At 41.3% G+C, this 22,348-nt stretch overlaps 1 protein-coding gene across 1 annotated transcript in view; it reads left to right on the top strand.

Annotated features, from left to right (window-relative positions):
* The window catches only part of LOC103373232 (potassium/sodium hyperpolarization-activated cyclic nucleotide-gated channel 1-like), a gene marked incomplete at its 5' end in the record, with an annotated part of 56,674 nt that overhangs the window by 6,794 nt on the left and 27,532 nt on the right, over positions 1-22,348 (top strand). Inside the window, 2 exons of the mRNA XM_008303078.1 lie at positions 8,386-8,547; positions 13,066-13,284. Of these exons, the coding sequence (XP_008301300.1) occupies positions 8,386-8,547; positions 13,066-13,284 (381 nt within the window). The remainder of the gene's footprint in view (positions 1-8,385; positions 8,548-13,065; positions 13,285-22,348) is intronic.

The raw sequence follows: 22,348 nt of genomic DNA, 5'->3' as shown, positions 1-22,348 counted from the left end.
ACATTGCTTTTAGCGTGGTTGGAGATGAGTTTGTGAGACAAGAGCTGAGACCTTTATTGTTGGTATCATAAAACAAAACAAAAGACATAAGGCTAATTGTAGTGGACATGACAGCAGAACAGTGTATGACTTCAGACCGCGTCCTGACAGTGAAGATGCGGGAGGTGAAGCTTACCAAACTCATCAAGTGAAGAATAAATTGCGGTGTTGTATTTTAACATACATATGTACTGTGTGTATGCGCTGTACGTTGGCGTGAATGCAAAGGGAAGACCAACAAGTCGTGACAAAGAAAAGACACCCAAAAAAAAAAAGGCGAAATTTGTTTTAAGAAGATAAGAGTAGAGGCCTTCAAAGAGCAGTTTTTGGTACACTGTGTAGTAAAAATGACTTAAGGTGTAAGAGGCATCGGGAGCTGTGCCACACCACCTGTGTTTATTTATTACAAGGTGGCAGAACGTCTATCTCCATTAATATTGGCATCTTGGATTGCTAAGATTTATGGCCCCTGCCCGCCCAAGTGGCTTTGTGCCGCAGTTATAGAGAAACAAAACGATATTTCAGGTGCCGTGATAGAAGTCAGCTGTGTGGCTGCCCCATGGGTCCAGAGAAGGAGCGACGCGCCTTTCATTTCCACCCACTAAATCTATACAAAAATATTTAAATAAGGTAAATCGACTAATCAGCTCCCCACTCAGTGACCCATTACCTTAGCCAAGGACTGGTCTTTCAGAGATAAGAAAAGCAGGAAGAATAGATTTAATGGGCTATTATTGAGTACACAATGAAGCTTGCCAGCAACAGTGACAGGTCCTCAACACTCTGAATGAGCTTTGTGTGATATGAATACCCACGGTGGATTTGCTTAAAAAACTATTACACCGAAATGTGTAATCCTGCGCAAACCCAATGGCACATCTTGGTAGAGGGAGCAGAGTCAGAGTGGTTTTTGTGATCCGAGCCCTCCAGGCCCGTTTAGACAGATGATGGAAGGGTGTTCCCTGCGGTCCACTCCCAGGCCTGCTTCTCATTCTCCACATGTGCTTCGTCCACCATGACAGCATGCATGAGCATGACATTTTGGTCGAGGCATTTACAGTGAGAAGTCTAACCCCAGCACACAGCCTGCTCCCCGAATCTGCCATCATGCCGGATGATTAAAAATAACACCAAGGCATGCATGGGTTGATTTAGTTGATAAACTTCATTACTCATCACGGGGAAATCATGTCTCACTCAAACACAGGGAGATGCAGCATATTGCAATTAACACAGCAAATGTAGCGAACAGAAAACATCCAATACTTGTGCACAATTTGCAGAGAAAAGACAGATTACATTAAAGTAGCCAATATATTCATCGGAAATCTGCTTTGTATGTGTGTATTTATAGAAAGTCTGTTTTCAAATATGTTGCTAAAAGTCAGCAGTAGTTGTAGAATTAACGTGTTTTAAGCTGATGAATAAACTCAGCTCTTGCTTTCAAATTTAAATTTAATACCAGGTCTTTGTAGTACAAACAAAAAAATCATGGCATCAACATTCTGAGCTCCACTGTATGCCGCTGAATCCTCAAAGCCAAAAATCACTCAAATCAAATGATTTATTAGTGCTTTAAACAACAACAAAGGATTTAATTGGAGAAGCGGCCTGCCTGTGATGATGCTTGGATTAAATTACAACCAAAACGGTGTGATTAAGTGTCCACTGTGTTCAAAATGATTAAATAGCTGCTGCAGAAATGTAGCGTTTGAACATGAAATACACGGAACCAGTTAAATCAGATTCACTTTTAAGCATGTCACACTGTGCAAAGCAGTAAATCTTAAAAGCAAACCGGCTTCAGGTGGAGATCTGTGGCAAACAAGAAACGTGTTGGAAGTTCAGGCTGCATCAGATATACAACATGAGTGACGAATTTTGCTTTCTCTTATGTGTCGAGACACCGTCGTGCCAAACATTCATCATCATTAGCAGTGTGAGCAGCAAACACCAGATGCTTCGGTATAGTGCTACATTGACTGTGTCTGGGCAGCCGCCATCAGCACCATGGGACATAAGCATCTATTCTGTCACCTGGATCACGCTCTTCTCACTCCATCTGTTTGAGATGACTCGGCAGCTGCCGTCATCCACTCTCTGTCTGTCCAGGCGTCACTGCTGGTACGCAAAGATACAAATTAGTTTGTGACCGGGGCATCTAACTCCCTTATTTGACCTTTGTCATGTGTGTTGGTCTTGATTCATTGACCTGGTAGTAGTAGTGGAGAAATACTACGAGTTATCGAGAGAAAATGCAGTTTGTGTGCAGGTTTATGTAGGTGTACATGTTTGACTTTGTGTTAGGTTGGCAGTTTCTGTAGGACCTTGGTATCTTGTTGTTGTACTGGATAGCAGTGGTAGTCAGCAAGATTAGAGATTTTAGTAATCATGTTTCTGGTAGTAATTAGTCACTGCGTTCAGTTAGTGTTTTTTACAGCCTTCATGTCACGATCACAATTGCACAAACTACAACATAGAGGTGATTTACCATTTTCTTTCTTTTTTTTTTGATTGAAAACAGGCCGAGGAAAAAAAAATGGGGGGAAAAAAAAGCAAGCAGAAATCTGCTTGGTCTGTCATATGGAGAGGCCTAATGGGAGTAAGAACAAGCCCCCATAAGACACTGTTGTGTTACCTCTCTGTGCCCTAATCAATCAAAGCTCTCTTGTTTATGCTGATGCTAATACTGCCAGGCTCACTCTGTGTTCCTATCAATTAAAAGAAAGTGCTCAGCAATCCATCATCCTCCATGTAACACGCCATGTATGCACAGTTAGTGTTGCGTGTTAAATACTGTACATGCTTACAGTACTTTAACAAAAAAAATACAAATATGCAGAATAAAGTCGCCCACCTGTGTCTAGCTATATTTTAATCTATAAGTCCCAACAGAAAAGGAAAAAGAGAGCGAGAGGCGATAAACAGACCAAATTCCTTTGCCTGAGAATAATGATTCTCTAACAACCTTCTAACAGAACCAATCTTGGGAATACATTTTTTTGTAACTGGAAAGTCTGTTCCCGCTTGGCATGGGTGTATTTGAATTGATTACAGCTGTGAAGGGAGATAGGGGAATCACCTTCCTGCAGTGACAGTACAGTTTGGGTTACAAACTGGAGATTTGCATGGCATTAGCCGTCACAGTTCTCATAAGCTTTATTCTCCACACAGTGGTTAAGTGCCAGAGGTCTTTTGAGGGCACATCTATAGTAGGTATGTGGCAGGAGTTATTGTTAAACAGTAATGAGTCACTCAGGCTGTGCCACGAGATAGTGAAAGGGATTTATCCGGCTTGAGAAATATGCTGACACTATAGAGAGTTTGATAGCATTCACTATATTGAGAGGTTCAAGGACATCTCTCCTGATATAAAGGGTCCCAAAATGAATCATATTAGATGTTAATGGTAGCACCTGTTGAACAAACTTAAGGGAATAATAGTGCTTTTACATGCAGACGTTAAGCCATTTAGTACTTCTAGAAGATAGGGGGACTCACGAGAATGGACAGAACCAATGCAGCTGAGGATAAAATAGCCTGAATTCTTTATTTCAAATTTAAAAAAAATACTGCGTCACACATTTCTTACAATCCTAAAATAGGTGTCGCTCATTAGACTCTATTTATAAACCCAACATCTCCAGTTTCTAAGGTTTAAGAGGTGAAAAATATCTTCAAATGAGATAACATTATCTTCAGGGCCACTTTCTTAGACTAGATCTCCAAAATGAGAGATTTGGAGGAGCTTTCTTAGTCACTACTTCACAAAATAAGGCCAAAATGCTTGTCTTTTTGTTTGCAGATGAACTAAAAGATCCCTCCAATGTACTGCACTGAGCGCTTTTTCAATTCTGCCAGGTTAACAATGCTCGGTAGTGGTGTTACAAAAATACCTTTTTCGAATTTGAATCAAGTCCACAGATTGGAATATTCAGAAGGACGTGGGAGTTAAACTTGTCATGTAAGTTATATTCTTTACCCACACCGACTCTCCATCCCAAGTAAACTGATATGGATGCCTGTAATCAGTGGAGTGTCCCTTTAATTTATGCCCTTTATGAGAACCAGCTGAAAAACAAATCGAAATTCCTGCTACTGGCAGTGATTTAACACCTTAAACATGATCTGTGTTCGTTAAAATTACATATTTAGAAGTTATTTTCAGGAAAGTAATGCCTTGTGTGGATCTAAAAATACTCAAATGTCTGTCTCCACCCCTCTGCTGCTCACCTGCAGCTCGAGCAGCCTGTTCACCCTTGACTCTGCCCAAACACTGCAAAACTACCCCACGATAGCAAGCTGTAATGTTGGAATAATTCAGGATCTGGAAACTGATTCTAAAGAAGAAGAAACAAATTGTAAAGGGTCATCTCAGGGCACCTTAACATTACCCAAGGCACTGGGTCTACAGACATTTTGGAGCACCCACTAGCTTCCTCCTGCTCCCAGCAGTGGGATCAGCACCCTGGAGAGCGACTCGCTGCACAGTCCTGACAAACACAGGCCTGGCACGAAGATGAAGATGCAATAGCCTCAGGAAGGCTAAATAACAATAACCTGAGGGCCTTCACTCAGGGTTTTCCACAGGGATGCTGAGGAGCCAGCCAGTGGGAAAAAAAATAAGCAGCTCGGGGTTCCAGGGGCATGCCTCCCTGGAGAAAAATCTGGCTGGAAAATCCCAAATTCGTTGGCCTCTGACATATTGTTATGCCAAGAATTAGTCTTCTTATGCATTTTAGTCCACACGGTAAATGGCTTATATTATCTGTAATCATACCTATTAGTGACAGATCAGAAGCTTTGTAATTACAAACCATTAGACCTTATGTTTTATTTATTATTTACACACGGACACCTTCACTGTAAGGTTTTTCAAAACACGTCACAATAATGGTGAATGTATTGTGTGACTTGAAACATAAATGTACTCTTATTCAGCAGAAAAAAATGTCATTTTAAGGGACTCCATGTTTATAATCTCATGTCTTATCTTTGATTTTAAATGTCATGATTTAGAAAATAAACTTATACCAGAACTGATGTAAAATAATAAATCATTTGACTGAAATCATGTGAATCTACTGAATCAACTGCTGATCATGTTCTGCTTTGAAAAGCACCATGTAAGTAGAGATCCAGATCCTGCCTGTGCAATTAATGCAATTTCTCATTCGTTTTGTAATCTAATTTTTTTTTTTTTACTATTATGTTATTCTTATAGTGCATGTGGGGGTGGACCGACACAGACAGACAGTCATGTTTGTCTTTCATCGTGCTCCCATTGTTTTAAAGCAGTGGTTGTTAAAATGTGCAAAAAAAATGCAACTTTTGTTAAAACCTATAATAATACGAACAATAATCATCTTTATTTATCGAGCACGTTTTTGAAGAACCACTTTTCAATCACAAGGCAGCAAGAAAAAGCTCAAAAAAATCATCAAAGTTAAAAAGACACACAACAAGGTGTATTAGTTAGTGGTAGAAACATTAATGAAAGAAATTGAAGCAGCTCAAAGGGAATAACTTACTAAAGGCCCTTCAATAAACTATGCTTTGAGAAGAGACAAGCTATTTTATTATAAGCAAACACATATATTCTATGAATTGTGAGTGTGCTTGGTTGTCTGTCTCTAAGTGCAGCCCTGTGATAGACTGGTGACCTGTCCAGGGCGTCCCCTGCCTTCACCCTGAGTTGGCTGGGATAGACTTCAGCCCCCCACGACCCTAGTGAGGATTAGTGGTGTATAGATAATGGATGGATATATTCTATGAACTAGTTGGCTGGATTTCACTGTGTAGTTCTCTTGTAGGCCACAACTTGAGGCTCTTGAAGAAGTTTCACCTCTCATCCAAGAGATTTCTTCAATTCTATCATGTTCGGTTCCAACACAAGACAAAAAAATAAATAAAATAATTAATTAATTCAAAAATAGCTGAATTTAATCTTGTGCCTCATGAGAACATGTCAGAACTGAAGAACCGTCCTGGATGAGAGGTGAAACATCTTCAAGAATACAAAAGAGAAGCCCAGTTGATTTCTATTGAAGGTCCTAGGATTACCATGACCTGGATGACTGAACCTGAACCAACTTTAGGCTACAGAAGTACCTTTCCTCCATTATAGGACCATTTTGTGTGACGATGACAAGCAAGTTGCGATCCAGCCTCTGACCAACTAGAGACATGACGAGACCCAAAAAAAAAAAAAAAAAGCAAATCTAATAATGTAATCCCATGCCTCATGAGGCCCCTGGTTAACCGGATACCCTGGTAAGCCCATGCGTTAATGTGCCAGTGGTAGATAAAGGTTTACATTTTCTCCTTTTGCAGCTTTGAAACCAAAAACAGAACTCTTTTCCACTTCTGTTCTGGTGCAGAAAGCCTCGCACCACGAGGTAACAGGATTGAATTCTTACAAGTTATTGTGCATGAAAGCCTGTCTGTCGAAATCTGTGTCTTCAGACTGTCATCGCTGCACTGCAGGTTCATGGTGAAAATGCTCAGCCATGGCGCTGACTGATTATCCTGCTCATGATATGTCTTCTAGCATAAAAACCGTCACTGGATCAGATCTGATTTTCATCTGAGGGGGTCTTTAATACATTTGACGTCCCATAAGTCCCTGCACTAAATATATGCTACTATCGTGTAGCATATTTAAAAAATGTTCCCTTTGCCAGGAAAAAAAAAAAGCTTTCCCTGGCAGTTAGACTGAGGGTAAATGTAATTTTAGAATGGCATGTCAGACACAACAATTTAAAATATAAACAGTACGCTATCTGCTTGTAATGCTTTATAGCTCCGTCAATCTGTCACATGCTAAGAATAGCAGCGTCTGAATTTGCATATTACTTAGCAAGTTTTCATAGATTTAAAAGCTCCCTCTGTTTCATAAAGCCTCCCTTTCCTGTCTGGAAAGACGATTTCACAGATGAAAAATGTATCAGATTCAATGCGGAAGATGGAAAGGGGTACCTCATGATTTATTCATTTGCCACAAAGTGAATTTAACACTTTAATGTTATAGAACGCCATTACAGCTCCGGCAGGAAATTTTTTTTCACCATCACACAACACTGCTGCATATTAGGTAACATAACTTATTTATCACAGTATTTAAAGAAAAGGTTGGCTCCTAAGTAAACAAAAAATTAGCTGGCATTTGGCGTGCAGCTGTGATGAGGAAGTGTAGAAAATGAGGGGATTTGGTGGGTTGAGCCAGAGAAGGTGCAGCTGGGCGAATGATTCAGCTTAGGTGATGTATAAGCGCCCAAGGCTAAACATTTTGAACAAGAGCCCAAAAAGAAAAGGGGACAGAGCTGGAGAGGGACACACTGAGTTTCTGAGAGAGAGAGACGGATAGAGAGCGTGTGACTGAAGATGTCTTCATCCACTCTGAGAGGCACATTTTCCTGGGAATACCTCTGGCTTCATGCTAGCTTGTTGACAGAACTAAATTGATGTGATTTGATGGTACAGCAGCACCCACACTGACAAACACGACACCAGTCCCTGCCAGCCTCGTCCCTACTTTGGAACACAAGCCCACACAGATACACACTCACATTTTGTATGCATTCAGTTGGAAAAAAAAAATAAACAGGGCCCAGTGCTTTAGGAACAAGAACTAAGATTAAACTTTCTTCATCTTCCTTCCTCATCATCACCTACTGCTCAACAACAAAGTGAAGATGGAATATCCCCCTCTCAGTCACAAGCCCTTTAAAGGCACTGAGTGGATTTTAATAAGGAGTGGAGCGGTTAGCAGCGCGCACCGTCGTCTTCAATGGGATTAAGAGGCTTTGAATGGTTGAGGCCATTAAAACCTACACCAGCCCAGAAGTCCTGGAGCGCCTTATGAGCATATTTATCATTAGGATTAACAAACCCAGTCTGTGAACGCTCTCACCCCAGGAGCACAGCCACCTCTACCCTTGTACCATTATTGTGTTTAGCTGAGTGGCTGATGATGTGAGTGATTCAGCAGCATAAGAGGTAAAGGTCTGGTCCCAGGCTGCTGACCGTCCCCGGTGGACTGCTGTCAGCAGCATCAGCAACATCTGCATCCACCAGCTCAGCCGTGTGCTGTATAAAAAGCAATCGCTCCTACAGGCTAAGTACATTGTTGTCTAATTCCACTTCCACTAACCCCGTGCATGACATGAGCAAAGAATAGACCCAGAAGTCACTGCACTGTTTGTGGAGGAGGAAAATCTCCCTTGAGGATGTGTGTGTGTGTGTGTGCACTTTGCAGTCTGGAGAGATTTCGGGGATTTGACCATCAGCGTGTTGAGTCATCGTACCCTAACCAGTTTCCTGCTTCCCTCCTCTCTCACCCCTCAGATCTTCCACATGACCTATGACCTGGCCAGCGCCATGGTGAGGATAGTCAACCTGATCGGCATGATGCTGCTGCTGTGTCACTGGGATGGCTGCCTGCAGTTCCTGGTGCCCATGCTGCAGGACTTCCCTGCCGACTGCTGGGTGTCCAAAAATAAGATGGTGGTAAGTGCTTCTCCTGAACAGAGTCCTCCTGCCCTTTTGAATCAGATTATGCTCTGCCTTATCTCATCCATCAGCTACAGTAATTATTGCACTAAAACCCCTTAGCTTCCTGGGAAAGATTGTCTCGCATATCTGTCATTTTAAGCCCTAACTCAGATATGTTTATCTGCTGCCATATTTATTCAATTTGCTAATTATTTTTCATTTATTTAGTATTCTTGACGTCTGTCCTCGTTGTGAAAGGAGGCTGCGCATGGAACATTGATTTTTTTCCGAGGAGGACAGACAGCCCTTCTCCAATATTGGTTGAATATTGACAGTTTCCAGTGAGCGCTCATGCCGCGCTTTAATTTTGTTGTATTGTTAAAACAGCTGCCGGGGTAGAGCCTCTGTTAAAGCCTGACTCACAACAGAGTTCTCTTTTATTAGCTTATGGAAGCGGACTGTGTCACACCTGATGTGCGATTCACCCGCAGCTGACGGCCTCATGTCAACTCTGCATGTTATGAAAGAGCGCCGCTCCAAAAGGAATCAGAGTCATTGTCAGGTTTTATGGTGGGAATTGATCAGACATCAATGAAAGCTCATGTCTTTAGTTGAACATACCAATAAATCAACATGTATTTAACCCTTACACAATGCAGTTGAGGAGAGTGGTCCCCTAACTGATAGCTTATCAATACATGTGTCAATGTAAATGTCAATAGGGCGATGTTCGGGCTTTTGTTTAATGGAATAAAAGCTTTCCAGCTTGAATAGGCTCATTGGTAACAGTTCGACCAACCACCTTTTCCTCTATTAGCCGACTGCTTGTAGCTGTAGTATAATAACCACAGCTGTCCTGTTTTAATTATTATCTAAAAAATGTGCATTATTTTTATTAGAATTTAAGGCTATATACAGAATAAAATCACTTTTTGAGTAATTCCACCCAGGGGAGTGAGAGAATTCTGACGTTATTAGCAGAAAGGTGACAGCTTAGGTGCCCAGAACAAACATATAATTAAATGCTGACAACAACAGCGGGAAAAAAAAACACCTTAAAGGAAGTCCTTTTATATGTAAACCTGCTTCTATTCAGCTCCAAGTTCAGCGCTCCGTGCCAGAACAGATGTCACATGAGAAGTTACATCGCTCAAGGTATGATGTATTTGGTTCATCATGCCTCGCTGCCTCGCTGACGTGCTCACTTGTTTCACTGAGTCTGCCTCTCTTAGATTTAAGCGTAAGCAGATGTTGCAAACCACTGTCCCTTGAGATTTTTATTTTACACATTAGCTAATTTTAGCTTGTTTTCCATACCTGTCAGGTGGGGAGGTCCTGTTTAGGAGCAATGCATTAGTAATTACTTCTAAGTTGAACAACAGAGTAGAGTTGCTACTTTTTTGTTAAATAAAAAAACTCATAGTTTAGATTAACAAAAATGCAGGCTCTACAGTAGGAAGTCAATGCAAAAAACAACGTAAGTTAACCTTTTAATCTTGCAAATCAAATCTTTTAGTTTGTCAATACTTTGTATGTCCACTTTTATTTTTCATTCCTCCTCTGCATGGACGATACCAACACCAGTGTGGCACAGATTTTTCGGGGAGATGTTCTGCCTTTGTTCAGACATTTTTTTTCAGCCGCTCTTTGCTGGAGGGTTGGTTTGCTTTATCTTGGTTCTTAAAATACCCCTAAGGTGTTCTATTGGATTCAAGTCAGGCGACATACTTGGCCAGGTTGTCGTCTACACTTTATTTCTTCTTTAGAAACTCTTGTGGGTTTTTGGCTGTGCGCTTTGGATTGTTATCATGCTGGATATTCAAACCGCCAAACCTCTGCAGCAGGCATTAATGATGCCATCTATAAATGTCATCTCCTCAACACCTTTTGCTCTCATGCAGTCCCATAGCATCGTACTCCCACCTCCATGCTTCACTGTCAGGACTATGCATTCACTGTAGTACTCCTGGCCAGTTTCATCCTAACATGTTGTTCTTAGTCCGAGGGAACAACTTTATCTTGGTCTCATCTGACTGAAGAATGGGCTCCCAATATTCATCATGATTGTTTTCATGTTCTTTAGCCAAGTTTTATTTTGCAACTTTGTGCTAAAGAGCAAGCAAGATTTTTTTTTTTTTTTTTCTTGGGCGCCGTCTATCGAAATTGGCATTATGTGACGTCTTTTACAAGGTTTGAGCTGTCACAGAAACTCTGATTTCCGTTGGTAAACCCTGTGCCAAGTCTGAAGCACTTGCCCATCCATATTTCAGAGACTGTGCACGTCGCGCACTCTTCACGTCAACCACTGCAGCTATAGTTAGTGATACTGTGGCTCGATCTATTCCTCCTGATTACTGCAGCAACTGTACTCGATTTTTAGTTGGTCTCTGATGTTTTCTCACAGATTTTTAAATTCCTCTGACAATTCTCTTCTAAGTGGAGCCATGATGCAGACATGTATACAAATAGAGCCCATCGATCCAACATTTTAAAAAGCTTCTGACATTCACAGAGCATTTTATACCAATGCTCATTTAATTAGGCTAATTAGAAATCACAGGTGCTCTCAAATGTGTTTAATTATCACAGGTTTTCTAACTTGTGTGTCAGTGATCACAGGATTATTCACTTCTGTTACATTGACTTTCTATAGCTGTTTACAATATAGTCTCTCAAAGGTATTTGTTTTAATTGTTCATAGGACAAAATAAACTACTTGTCAAGTGAGGAATTATGCAGGTGTTAAGAGGTAAAACAATTTTGAACCACTTTACGTTGCAGTGTTATTGCGTAAGGGTATTTTCATTATCGTACACTATGTACTCAGACTTTTATTTTGAATATCTTGCTCTCGTCCAGAGTTGTTTTCATTCCCTTTGCAGGCATGAAACATGCATTTTACCCCGACTTTGATATGCATTAAGCCAACTTGCAAGGGGATTATCTTAAGTTACATAAGACTGAGCTGTCAGGCAGCATAATGTAAACTGTGGCTCATGATTAAGGTACGGTGAAGTATGCATGGATTAAGATTGGATTTGATGTCTTACTTTGCAGCGGTGAAGACAACAATATGATTGCTATACTAATCTCTTTGTTTTATTCTGAAAAACATATTTTTTAACTTACGCACGTTGCCGATTCAGAAATAATACTACATGATACATAAAGCCACAACAAAGCGAGGCAGATTGAAAAAAGTACTGCAGAGATTATGAGACATTTGCCGGCCCGTATTTTCTACGCTACAATCCAATTTCTCTGGTATTTTAGAATTTTCAAAGGAATTATGCTGCTGCTCTTATGTACTTAATACCAGACTGTCCTTTTACCCAAACCTAACCTAAAATTCCAGTGTTCCATTTCCTAAATGTTTTAATACCTCCGTCTCAGTGACTCTGGAATATTGTCTCACATGCCAAATGCCTTGTCACAAAATGATTTCATGCAGTTCTGACTAGATTATATTTAGGCTTTTTCGACTTCACATGTTGTTGCAGCTCAGAGTCGTGTTCCCATAACTTCCACTGGCTGTTTCCCTCAGACTGCAGCACCCAAAAACAGCTCTTTGCATCTCGGGGTGCAGAGAGGCCCTGAGATGTGAAGAAGACGATTCATAATGTACTTACTTTAAATTCCCGTGTGTGGGATGTAGCCTCTCATTAACTTCAAAATGGAGTTTGTTTTGTTTCACACAGTAAACACTGTCTAATTAATTGCATTACGTAGAAGAATGGTTCTCAGTGTGACAGAATAACAAATATATCTTTCTGAATTAATTCAAGCCTCAGGGGCACGCACCTCACTGATGGAAAGCTCCTCATGTTTTCCTCACATTACCTGGTAGACAAAGAGGTTGTTAGCGTTGATAGACTCAGTCACAGTTGATTTGACTCTGATTAGAATCATTGGAAGACATTTTGGTCTTCTTTTTACAGTAGCTCTCCCATTATCTTGCTGGGTCATCGCTCCTTACCTTTTCAGGAGGGCACTAATAAAATTGCTATCTGTCTTGGCTTTTCCGCTGTGGAAATGAGTTTGAAAGCAATTTGGACATGTCACCCCCAGGAGAGAGTTGATATTGATTTGCCATGAACCACCACCGGGATCTAAAGGAAAAGGGGCAATTTATCTACAAATGAGAAAACTCACAGAGAAATCACATTTTTCTAAATAGATGACCTACTTTCTGTCATGCAAGCCTCCAGTGTCTCACGCTCTTTCCGCCCATTCTCAGGGCTCTGTTTTAGGCTTCTGCCCAAATGTGTGCTTGCTCCAACTGTTTGCATATTGAAAAGATGTTGTACCCTGCCAGCTGCTCTGTAGTGAGCGAAGACAGTTTTAAAATGGACATCTGCCATTGGATTTGTTTTAAGTAATTGGATGCGTGCATGTATGTGTGTGAGCCGCCAGGGTGCTCATTGACCTTTAATGTGCCATCAACACCCTTATTTAAGAGAGCGAGAGTGAGCAAGCCAGGATGTGTTCCAATGCACTCACCCTAATTCACCCCGTCTCTTCTGTTTCATCCAGAATGACACATGGGGACAGCAGTACTCCTACGCACTTTTCAAAGCTATGAGCCACATGTTGTGCATTGGGTATGGCATGTACCCCCCGGTGGGCATGACAGACGTGTGGCTGACCATCCTCAGCATGATTGTGGGCGCTACCTGCTACGCCATGTTCGTGGGCCACGCCACCGCGCTAATCCAATCTCTGGACTCATCTCGACGGCAGTACCAAGAGAAGGTGAGTCAATGCTGACGTGCAACTGATGGCTGTGCTGTCTTGATTTATTTGTGGTGGTGAGGGTAGGACGCTAGCTTGTCCTCAGCCTAATCCTTGTTTTTTTTTGTTTGTTTGTTTGTTTGGTTTGGTTTGGTTTGTTTTTGCTTAATGCAGCAAGTCGCCTCAGAATTGAATTTCATTCATCTTTGCACAAACACAGAACTCTCACAAACTCGTAGTTAAGACGGTTCCTCCAAAACCAGGAAGCATCAGTCTAAGCCAGTGGTTTTAAAGGTCTGACACTGTGGGCCTTTCGTCAGAGAAAATTGAGACCACTGCAATTCCACCACCCCCTGTCTAATCCAACGTCATTCCTATTACTATTCATTGCCTTACATCAATTTAGGGGACAATCAAGTTTTGAAATTACAATTCCCATAATGCACCGGGAGATGTGAAGCGTATTTATTCCTTTGTGCGAGGGACATCTGTGACCAAAGGCCCTAAAGACATTTCTTTAAAATTATGCACAAACATTCACTTGGACTCAGTGTCACACGTTTAGCCATAACTCCAGAATTATGACAACATTTTTTCCTGCCATTATTCAATGTCATTACTCAAGAACAGAAGGGGAGCTTGTTAGCATATTTCCTATTTGATTGAGTGATCTCAGATGCCTCCCTTTAGACTTTGGTGATTGTATAGATCATCTGTGCTGCCTTGTTGAATATGTGTGCAGCTTAGTCTCTGGTTGAAGGCTGCATGTTTCACACTGGAAATAATTCACTGGACTCATACGTGTCAATCCAAGGACAACTTTAATTTCACAACAAAACACACTCAATACCTTTTATTTAATTCCTTCCAAGTGTTCACTCCATATATTATATGAGTCTTAAAAGATATGGGTGGAAACTATAACCGGAGTGGATGGCAGATGCATACAACTGTGACTTTAGTCTTTGTATTTACATATACCACCATGAAAAGTATGCCGAATTAGGTATTAGCGGTTCCTACTTGTGAAGTACCTTTGAATACGCATGCAGTTATCAGTCTCAAACTGAAGAAAATTTTAAAGCGTGGTAAGTCTCTGGCAAGTTCTGAAGTTGACAGCAGTGTCTTTTTTTTCTCCTGTGATTTTGATTCATAATGAATTTGATGGAGATAATGATATTCTTGCAAAGTGTAAAAAGTCACACTGAATCCAAGCATTGTGTCTTTTTATATTTGACTGAGTCATGACTCACAGAAGAACAGTGAATTGTGTGCTGAGGGTTTTATCTTTATTTCCTTTTAGTTCACACAGAATAGTATCTTTGCCTCGCATGATGTTTCTCCCCTTCAAGTCTTTTGTGTGTCCCATAGTTTCAAAACATCTCCTTGAAACAGTTCCTGAACCATGAGCCAAACATTATAGAACCATGGGACTGTGCTATAAGACCAAATGGTTAAACATCACTTAGCTTTTTTCCACATCAATGAAACTGAATGTATTCACTTGATTTTCTCAGGAGCTCAGAAAGCAGTCGTGTTTAAGATTTGTGAAAAGTTCCAGCTAACTTAATGGGTTTGTGAACGGTAAAGAAGTTTATCCAAAAGAGATTGATTTACTAAACTGAAAGATGTTAAGTTTTTGTGGACAGCAACAATCACAGAAAGTGCAGTGATTAAGAATTAGGGCTCAGCTCCTCCACACCGGTATGTTTTTGCCATGTAACCGTATTTATACAGACAGGAACCCCAGCCTCCCCAGTTCAGGGAAAGGAAAGCCTTGACGGCTAGCTGTGAAGGCCAAGACGTGTTCCACACTGCCATGCCCTCTGTGGGCCCAGCGTGGGTGATAATGAGCCGAGCTGCTAGGCTGCCACATTGCCCACCGTCTGTAGCGAGGAGGAGACAGGAGAGGATGACCTCCAGGGAGTGGAGCCAGAGGCTCGAGAGATCACACCTAAATGAAAGAGGGAGAGCGGGAGGGAAGGAGGGCAGAGAAAAAGAACCCAGCAGACAGGCAGAGGAACAGATTAGCTGACGTAATGCGTGCGTGGTGCTGCATCTTCAAAAGGAGAGAAAATGCACGGGATAAATTAACACCTCACAAATCTAGGGATGAGTAACAAAGAAACTAGTTTTTACCAAACTCCCGACAAATGAAAAAGTGAAAAATCCAAAAAGTAAAGCATGTGAGTAAGTTTAGGACTAATATCACTGATCTGAGTAGCTGTTTAAGGGAAGGGGAGCAAACTAGCTCCCGGCTAGACACTCCACATGTCTGCTGCTCTGCTTTAGAGATGCCTTGCTGCCAAGTAGACTGAACAGCTGGCCTGTCTCAGCACCAGTCAGCATGTGCTACCTAAGCCACTGGCTGCCATTTCTGGGATCACCCCCTAAGGCGCCTTGAGAATCCCCCAGACAGCTGAAAAGGCTCCCCTGTGTCCCCACTGCTTCCCACCGTGCCTGGCTGCAGAAAGGTTATTACTGCAGACTGCAATTAATTTTTAAGAGTGTGGATTCTCTCATTTATCTCTTTGCGAGGCTCAGTGATAAGACTCGCTCAGTGTACATTTTCACTGCGTGCTCATCTGGCTGTGGGAGCCAGATAGCAGTCATTCCTACCCCACTGTACTATACCCACTCCTCCTCCTCTCTGCTTATCAGGGTTTGTTCCTTCAAAGACGTAAACCGTTTTTTTCCATTGGCCCTTCCATCAGTCGTGTAAAACAATGGGATGTGCTTCCTGGAGATTTCCCTCTGCTTTTTCATGTTAGACTAATTGCAAAATCCACACTCTCAAGAAGTGGACAATCCATTGGTCAATCCCTGGAGTTTTGAGAAGACAGGTGGCTGTTTTCAGATGGCCGCTGGGCTGCCATGACAGGGACAGCTGTTCCTGTCTGCAGGGACTCCGACTGCAGAGAAATCTGCTAACTGAGCCACAACCACTACAGCAAATGGTGAACTCACGATCTTACACAAAGTTGTGCACAGCGTTTTGTTAGATTTAGTGAATCTATGTTGTCACATCTCTTCATGATGTTATGGAAGGATGTTTGTCTTTTTCTAGTCTGACCCACCAGATGCAGGATGCAGGTGTAAGCCTGCCGTTGGCTGCTCGTTTTAGGCAGTTCTGTCTTCTCCTTCTGCAATCTTGGTGTTACCGTTCTCTTTGCTTTGCGACTAGTTTGAAGCAGCAATGTACTACACACTGAACAGTGAGTTTTGTCTTTGTTTTTTTTGGTCAGTGGAGTATCCATTTTATTTACAGTGCTCATCTCCCTGAATGCAAATCTTCCACCAAAACAAATCCACTCGTCACTATTTTGGGGAAACACGAAAGCAGCAGCCTTCGTTTAGCTCCGCCCACAACGGCTGTGATTTATTTAAAGAATTACAAACAAGCCAGAGCATTTTGTTCCACAGAATGGGCTGGCAAAGCAGTCTTTTTCAGATGTATTAACAATTATTTGATCTTCTACAAACTGTGCAGTGTGAAGTTGTTAATGCAGGTAAATATAAAATATTAGCTGATTACAAATTAAACAGCAGAAATATCAGACACATTTCTTTCTAAACAATGAATTATTTTATTATTTTTTAATGATAGATACTCTCCGGCTTCTTATATCTGTAAAGCAGTGATGTACTGTGTGTTCTTGCTGCATATGGGACCTGGTTCGATTAGCATGACAAAGAGTTGGCCTTCAAATTCCTAAATCTGATTAAGCATCATGGGATTATCTGGAAAAACAGTTGCAATCCACGGAGAGCCTACCTTGTAATTTCCAGAACTTAAAGGATCTGCTGCTAATGTCTTGGTGCCTGATACCACAGGACGCCCTCAGAGGTCTGTGTAGTCCAGGCCTTGATGTTTCGGTGACACAACATGTACGTGCACAATATTACGCAGGTCGATTTAATGATGTGGCTGATCGCCGTATGTGTTCGCATTGTTCTGTCCCCTCCTCACAGGTTGCTTTTATGAGCTTTATTGAACTAACAAATGCAGTCTCTTTGTGGGTATTCAAAGTACAAGGACGCTGGGAGGCTTTAATTCAAAAGTAATGTATTTTTGTAACACATCATATGAAACAAGACTGCAATGTGGTTGTTTGGGTCTTTCACTTGTCATGTAAACAATGAGAAAATTAGGAAGAAAGAAAACGGAAAAACAGAACAAATTTCATGGAAATCATCTCAAAGCGAAGTTGTGGTATGTAATGTTGGACAGATTCTGCAAATGGTGCGACACAATGAAGACGTTATTCAAATGTATTCGTTTTGGCTTAGTAATTAAATGACATTTTAGGTTGTTTTTTTTTTTGAAAGGCATATAATAAACCCTCAATATTAGCCTAATTCACAATTCTAGACCACTCACGTATAAATTACAGTTATTACATTATCGTATATATACACAAACATGCCTGAACTGATCGATTCAAGGGTTTTAAAAGATCATACAACCAATGTCATGTAGTATTTGTCAACATTAATTATTAAAATAGCTTGTGTTTCAAAATCTTACAAACTCTTTGGAGTCCAGTGTTTTGATTTTTGACAACTGAACTGACAGATTTTTTTTTTCTTTTTTTCTTTTTCACCATTTGAATCACAGACTTACAGAATTCTTTATTATCTCACCAGATATCTGGCTCTCTCAACGATGTTTGATGCTTCTGTTTTAAACAGCTTTGTATTTCAACTCTCATAAATGTGCTTACCCACAATACTGCCACAAATACACAGAGTTTCATGTGGTTCTACAGACTTTGTTGGTTTCTAACAGCGTCGCACTCTTTTAATACTTGATTTGCTTTTCTCACAACACATGCATAGCTAATTCTTCTTTGGATTGCAGACTGTGAAATATAAAGAATTGGACGTCTTGAATCGTGAGTCAATGTTAGAAATTCTTCCAGTTATCTTCCTTTGGCTGAAATGGATATCTGCAGTTTGCAGATTCAGGTTTTTGTGTTTGGAAGCCAAATATGCCCATGTTGATAGTCCAGAGATGCAGTCAGCAAAACCATAAAAACTGCATGATTTGCATACACCAGCAGTCTGTGAAGTAGTGGGAATTGTGACTTACTGTACTTATCTGCAATGTAGATGCAGAGCCATAAACCCTAATAACCATTATTATTATTGAACAGTTGTGCTGGCCTGGATAAATGATACAGTAGCTGGACGTATCTGTACTATGGTTGTGCTGTGTACGAAATTGGACTTGAGCCAACACAAACTAACTCCCACGACTGTCACTGCAGGATGGAGGGTAGATACTGACCACTGTTTGGTTAATAAAACAAGTGCAACAGTTGATCAGTGTTGTGCCTGGGGGCTGCAGGGTGGCACAGTTGGTAGCACTGTTGCCTCGCAGCAAGAAGGTTGCCGGTTCGCGTCCCGGTGGGGGCACCGGAATCTTTCTGCGTGGAGTTTGCATGTTCTCCCCGTGCAGCGTGGGTTCTCTCCGGGTTCTCTGGCTTCCTCCCACAGTCCAGAAACATGCTGAGGTTAATTGGTGATTCTAAATTGTCCGTAGGTGTGAATGTGAGTGTGCTTGGTTGTCTGTCTCTAAGTGATAGACTGGCGACCTGTCCAGGGTGTCCCCTGCCTTCGCCCTAAGTCGGCTGGGATGGGCTCCAGCCCCCCCGCGACCCTCGTGAGGATTAAGCGGTGTATAGAAAATGGATGGATGGATGGATGTTGTGCCTATAGCAGTCACATTTAACTGCTTCATGCAGGCTTTGCTTCCATCCACTGTAAATGAACTGTGGGAAAAAAATAGAGCAGCTCTTATATACTTGGCTATAGTGTCAAGATGAGAGGCCATCTGCCCACTTGGCATGCAGACGTGATATCCAGGTAACTTTTATATTTAGATGGGAAACAAATCATAGAAAAACCCTCCGAGGGGGCTGTGATGAAGAAAACCAGCCTACGAAGGACTCTCAGAAGTGTACAGATGGGAAAGGAGGGGGAGAAAAAAAAAGCTCTGCTCTAAAAAGATGGTGGAAATTATCATCAGAAAGCGCGGGTATAATCTTTCCTGAATAGAATTCTATTACAATGCGGCGCCATGTGATAAATGCCTGGGCTGTCAGAAGCTAGCAAGCAGACTTAAATGAGCTCTTAGGAATCAGGCAGCATGTTAACTGTTACACAAAGTAGAGAGCCCAGCAATCACGCTAAATATTAGAGGGGTTGAAGTGTGGCCCCCACTGAGCTGAAAAATAGCTTTATTAGATTCATTTTCACTCTGCTAAAAATATATTCCTGTCAGCGGTTGTTTGCTGTGTGTAAACAGAGCGTGTGGATGCAATAATAAAGCATTTGCATTCTCCACCTGTTTGCAGCTCAGTTTGTTGCAGATGTAGACGAAATGGGGTCCACATCAGACCTGGATGACAAAGACTGGAGCTGGAGTTGCTGCAAGCTTTGCCTCAGCGCTGCTTTTTCTACTCAGCGACTCCTAGTGTGCTACTTACTGAGTGCTCTACTCGTGGGATTTAAAAGCACATTAGTTTTGTTTTAAATAGTGGTGCATATGTTGTTGTTTATTTGATCTCTATGCTTCCCGCTACTTGACATTATGTCAAATGTACCAACTTGTGCCCTGCTATGGATCCTTCATTTTTTTATTCTTACAAAGGTCTGTAAGGCTGCAACAGTAATGTTCAAAACTGATGAGTAAATCATCTGTTTTTTAAATGAAAAGATCAATAATTTAAAATGGTAAACTAGTGATGATTTAAAAAAAAAAAAAAGAAAAAATCCCCAGATGAAGAAGTCTAAATATATTCAATTTACAATGACAATAAACCAAAAACAGCAGCACAGTACACCTAATTGAAAGTCTGAAACTGTTTATTTGTTTTGCATATTCTTATAATTATTTCAATATCAAATGTCAATCAGTAAAGTATGATAATAAGATTTTAATACATTTTATTTGACTGCTGAACGCTACATAAGCTGTTTGATACAACAGTGAGTTGCTCTTCATTTTTTTTTTTCCTGCACCAGCCTTTATTCCGGCTACATAAATGTCTCTACAGGATTAGAATGTTACTCGCACAGAATTAACGCTTTCATATTAATATTTTACGCATTGAATAGCTCTGCTAAACCGAACTATGAACCACCGCGAGCTGGAATCGGTTAAGCAACTGCCAGATTCCCCTGCGAATTCTTCCTTCTCGTCTTGGGCATGTTGAGAACCATTATCACACAAAGAGAATTACATCTCTCCAGATTGGGGCCACAAGATCGCTGCACATGTGACTGTGCATACGGGGTATGCCTGCCACTCCAGCTCTCTGTAAGCCGCTGCTTATCTGTCGCTATGGCTCTCTTCTGTGGTAATTTATACAGTACACAGAGACGGCGATGGGGACGCCAAACAAAAGAGATAATCTCATTCATTTGTAGGTGACTTGTGATCCTTGTTGTCTTACTTACCGTACAGAAGCTGTCTGATTTCCTGATCCTTGTGAGCATTTCTTTTCTCAGTATTTTATTCTTATTATTCAGTGTAGGATAACTGAGTGGTGTTCTGTTTGTTGTTGGCAGTTGGTGATCAATTCAAGGATGCCCAGGAGATAGCATGTTGTGGCATGCCAGTCCCAAATGGCTTTAGACGCAAATAGGAGTGGGGTGCTGCAGTCCCTCCTCTTTAAATCTCTAATTAACACTTGGCAATTAAACATGGCTCTTTGGGGAATAGTTAATAAGAGGCCCAAAGCTGATTATTTGTGGGTGAAGAGGCTCTGGAGATCTTTTGTCCCCCCTCTTTCAATCCCCAAATCAAGACCTTTGGAAATACAGTAGGAGAATATGTTTGTATTTGATAGAATTGTCCCATTCTTTGCAAGGAACGGAGAGGAGATCGGTGCTCGTGAAACATGTCGTTTTTGTGTTTTCATTATTTTTGGACAAGTATTCACCTAGTTATCCCTGTTTTGATTGGCTTTGAAGGCCTTAAACGCCCCTGATATGAACAAGATGTAGATTTCATCCAACAAAAGCAGTAAGTTTGTTGTGCCCTGTAGAGTTTAAGTCACGATTTCCCCATACAATCAACCCAAGGACACAGCTGTCAACAAGTTGAGGAGCTTAAGTCTGATTCTGCCTTACAGTAAGAGCTGTTCTCATTAGGCGGGACCTGACTGATGGCATTAATCTAAACCCTGTTACATTCCCTTTTCCTCCATGTCTGCCACACTGCTTTTCCTGCTGAGTCAAGGACTCCTGACATGCCTCAGAGGTACTCAAACGCTCTGTGAGTTTATAACCAAAATCAAAAATACAACCAATGTCAATATACTATACATTTAACGTAGCAGGAAATGTGGTGTTTGCAAACGTCTGCGTCAAGGCTGTCATCTATCCAGATGTACAGCATTTCATTAGGGATGTCACCCCAGCGTGATGCCTGTCGAGAGCTGCGTTGGCTGGGATGAATTATAGAGATCATTAGCCAATCACATCCTCTTAACCCTTTAAGCCAGAAGCTCTATTTTTCAAAATTCCACCTGAAAAGTCAGTAACAGCTGCAACACTGTGAGGCTAAAGCGATCCGTTTTAGGCTGTATAAATAAGAGACACTTGGGAGAATTTTGAAATACAAGTCTCCTTATCAGTATCACCAGGACAGAGGGAGATTAAAAAATTACTGCTCAAAATGACATTTTTGCTTTTGCTTAATCAAAACCAGTAGCACTTATGTAAAATTCTTATATTGCAATTTAAACTGATGCAACAGAAGCAAAGCACAGCAACGTCTGTATTAGTCACAGTTGGCCTCTTCATTGAATGTGCCACATTTGGCAACCTTAAAAAAAACGGCACTAGTTTTGTTATTATAACCGATGCAGCCTGTTCCCAGTACGTGGTCCTTCAGGGTGGAAGCCGTTAACTAAATGTGGCCTGGTTGTTAATTGCTAATTGCCCAGTCGGAGGAGAGGTGTGGTAGATGGTGTGACAATTCCATCACAGAATTCCTTATTGGCCACATGGTCAGAACATAATAGGCTCCATAATGTTTAGGTCACTTTGTTACCTCAAACCACACAGATGCCTC

Source organism: Stegastes partitus, unplaced genomic scaffold (genome assembly GCF_000690725.1).
Source record: "Stegastes partitus isolate 25-593 unplaced genomic scaffold, Stegastes_partitus-1.0.2 Scaffold1933, whole genome shotgun sequence".
Lineage (NCBI taxonomy): Eukaryota > Metazoa > Chordata > Actinopteri > Pomacentridae > Stegastes > Stegastes partitus.
The sequence above is the reverse complement of the archived record's forward strand: the minus strand, read 5'-3'. Positions and strand labels throughout refer to the sequence as shown.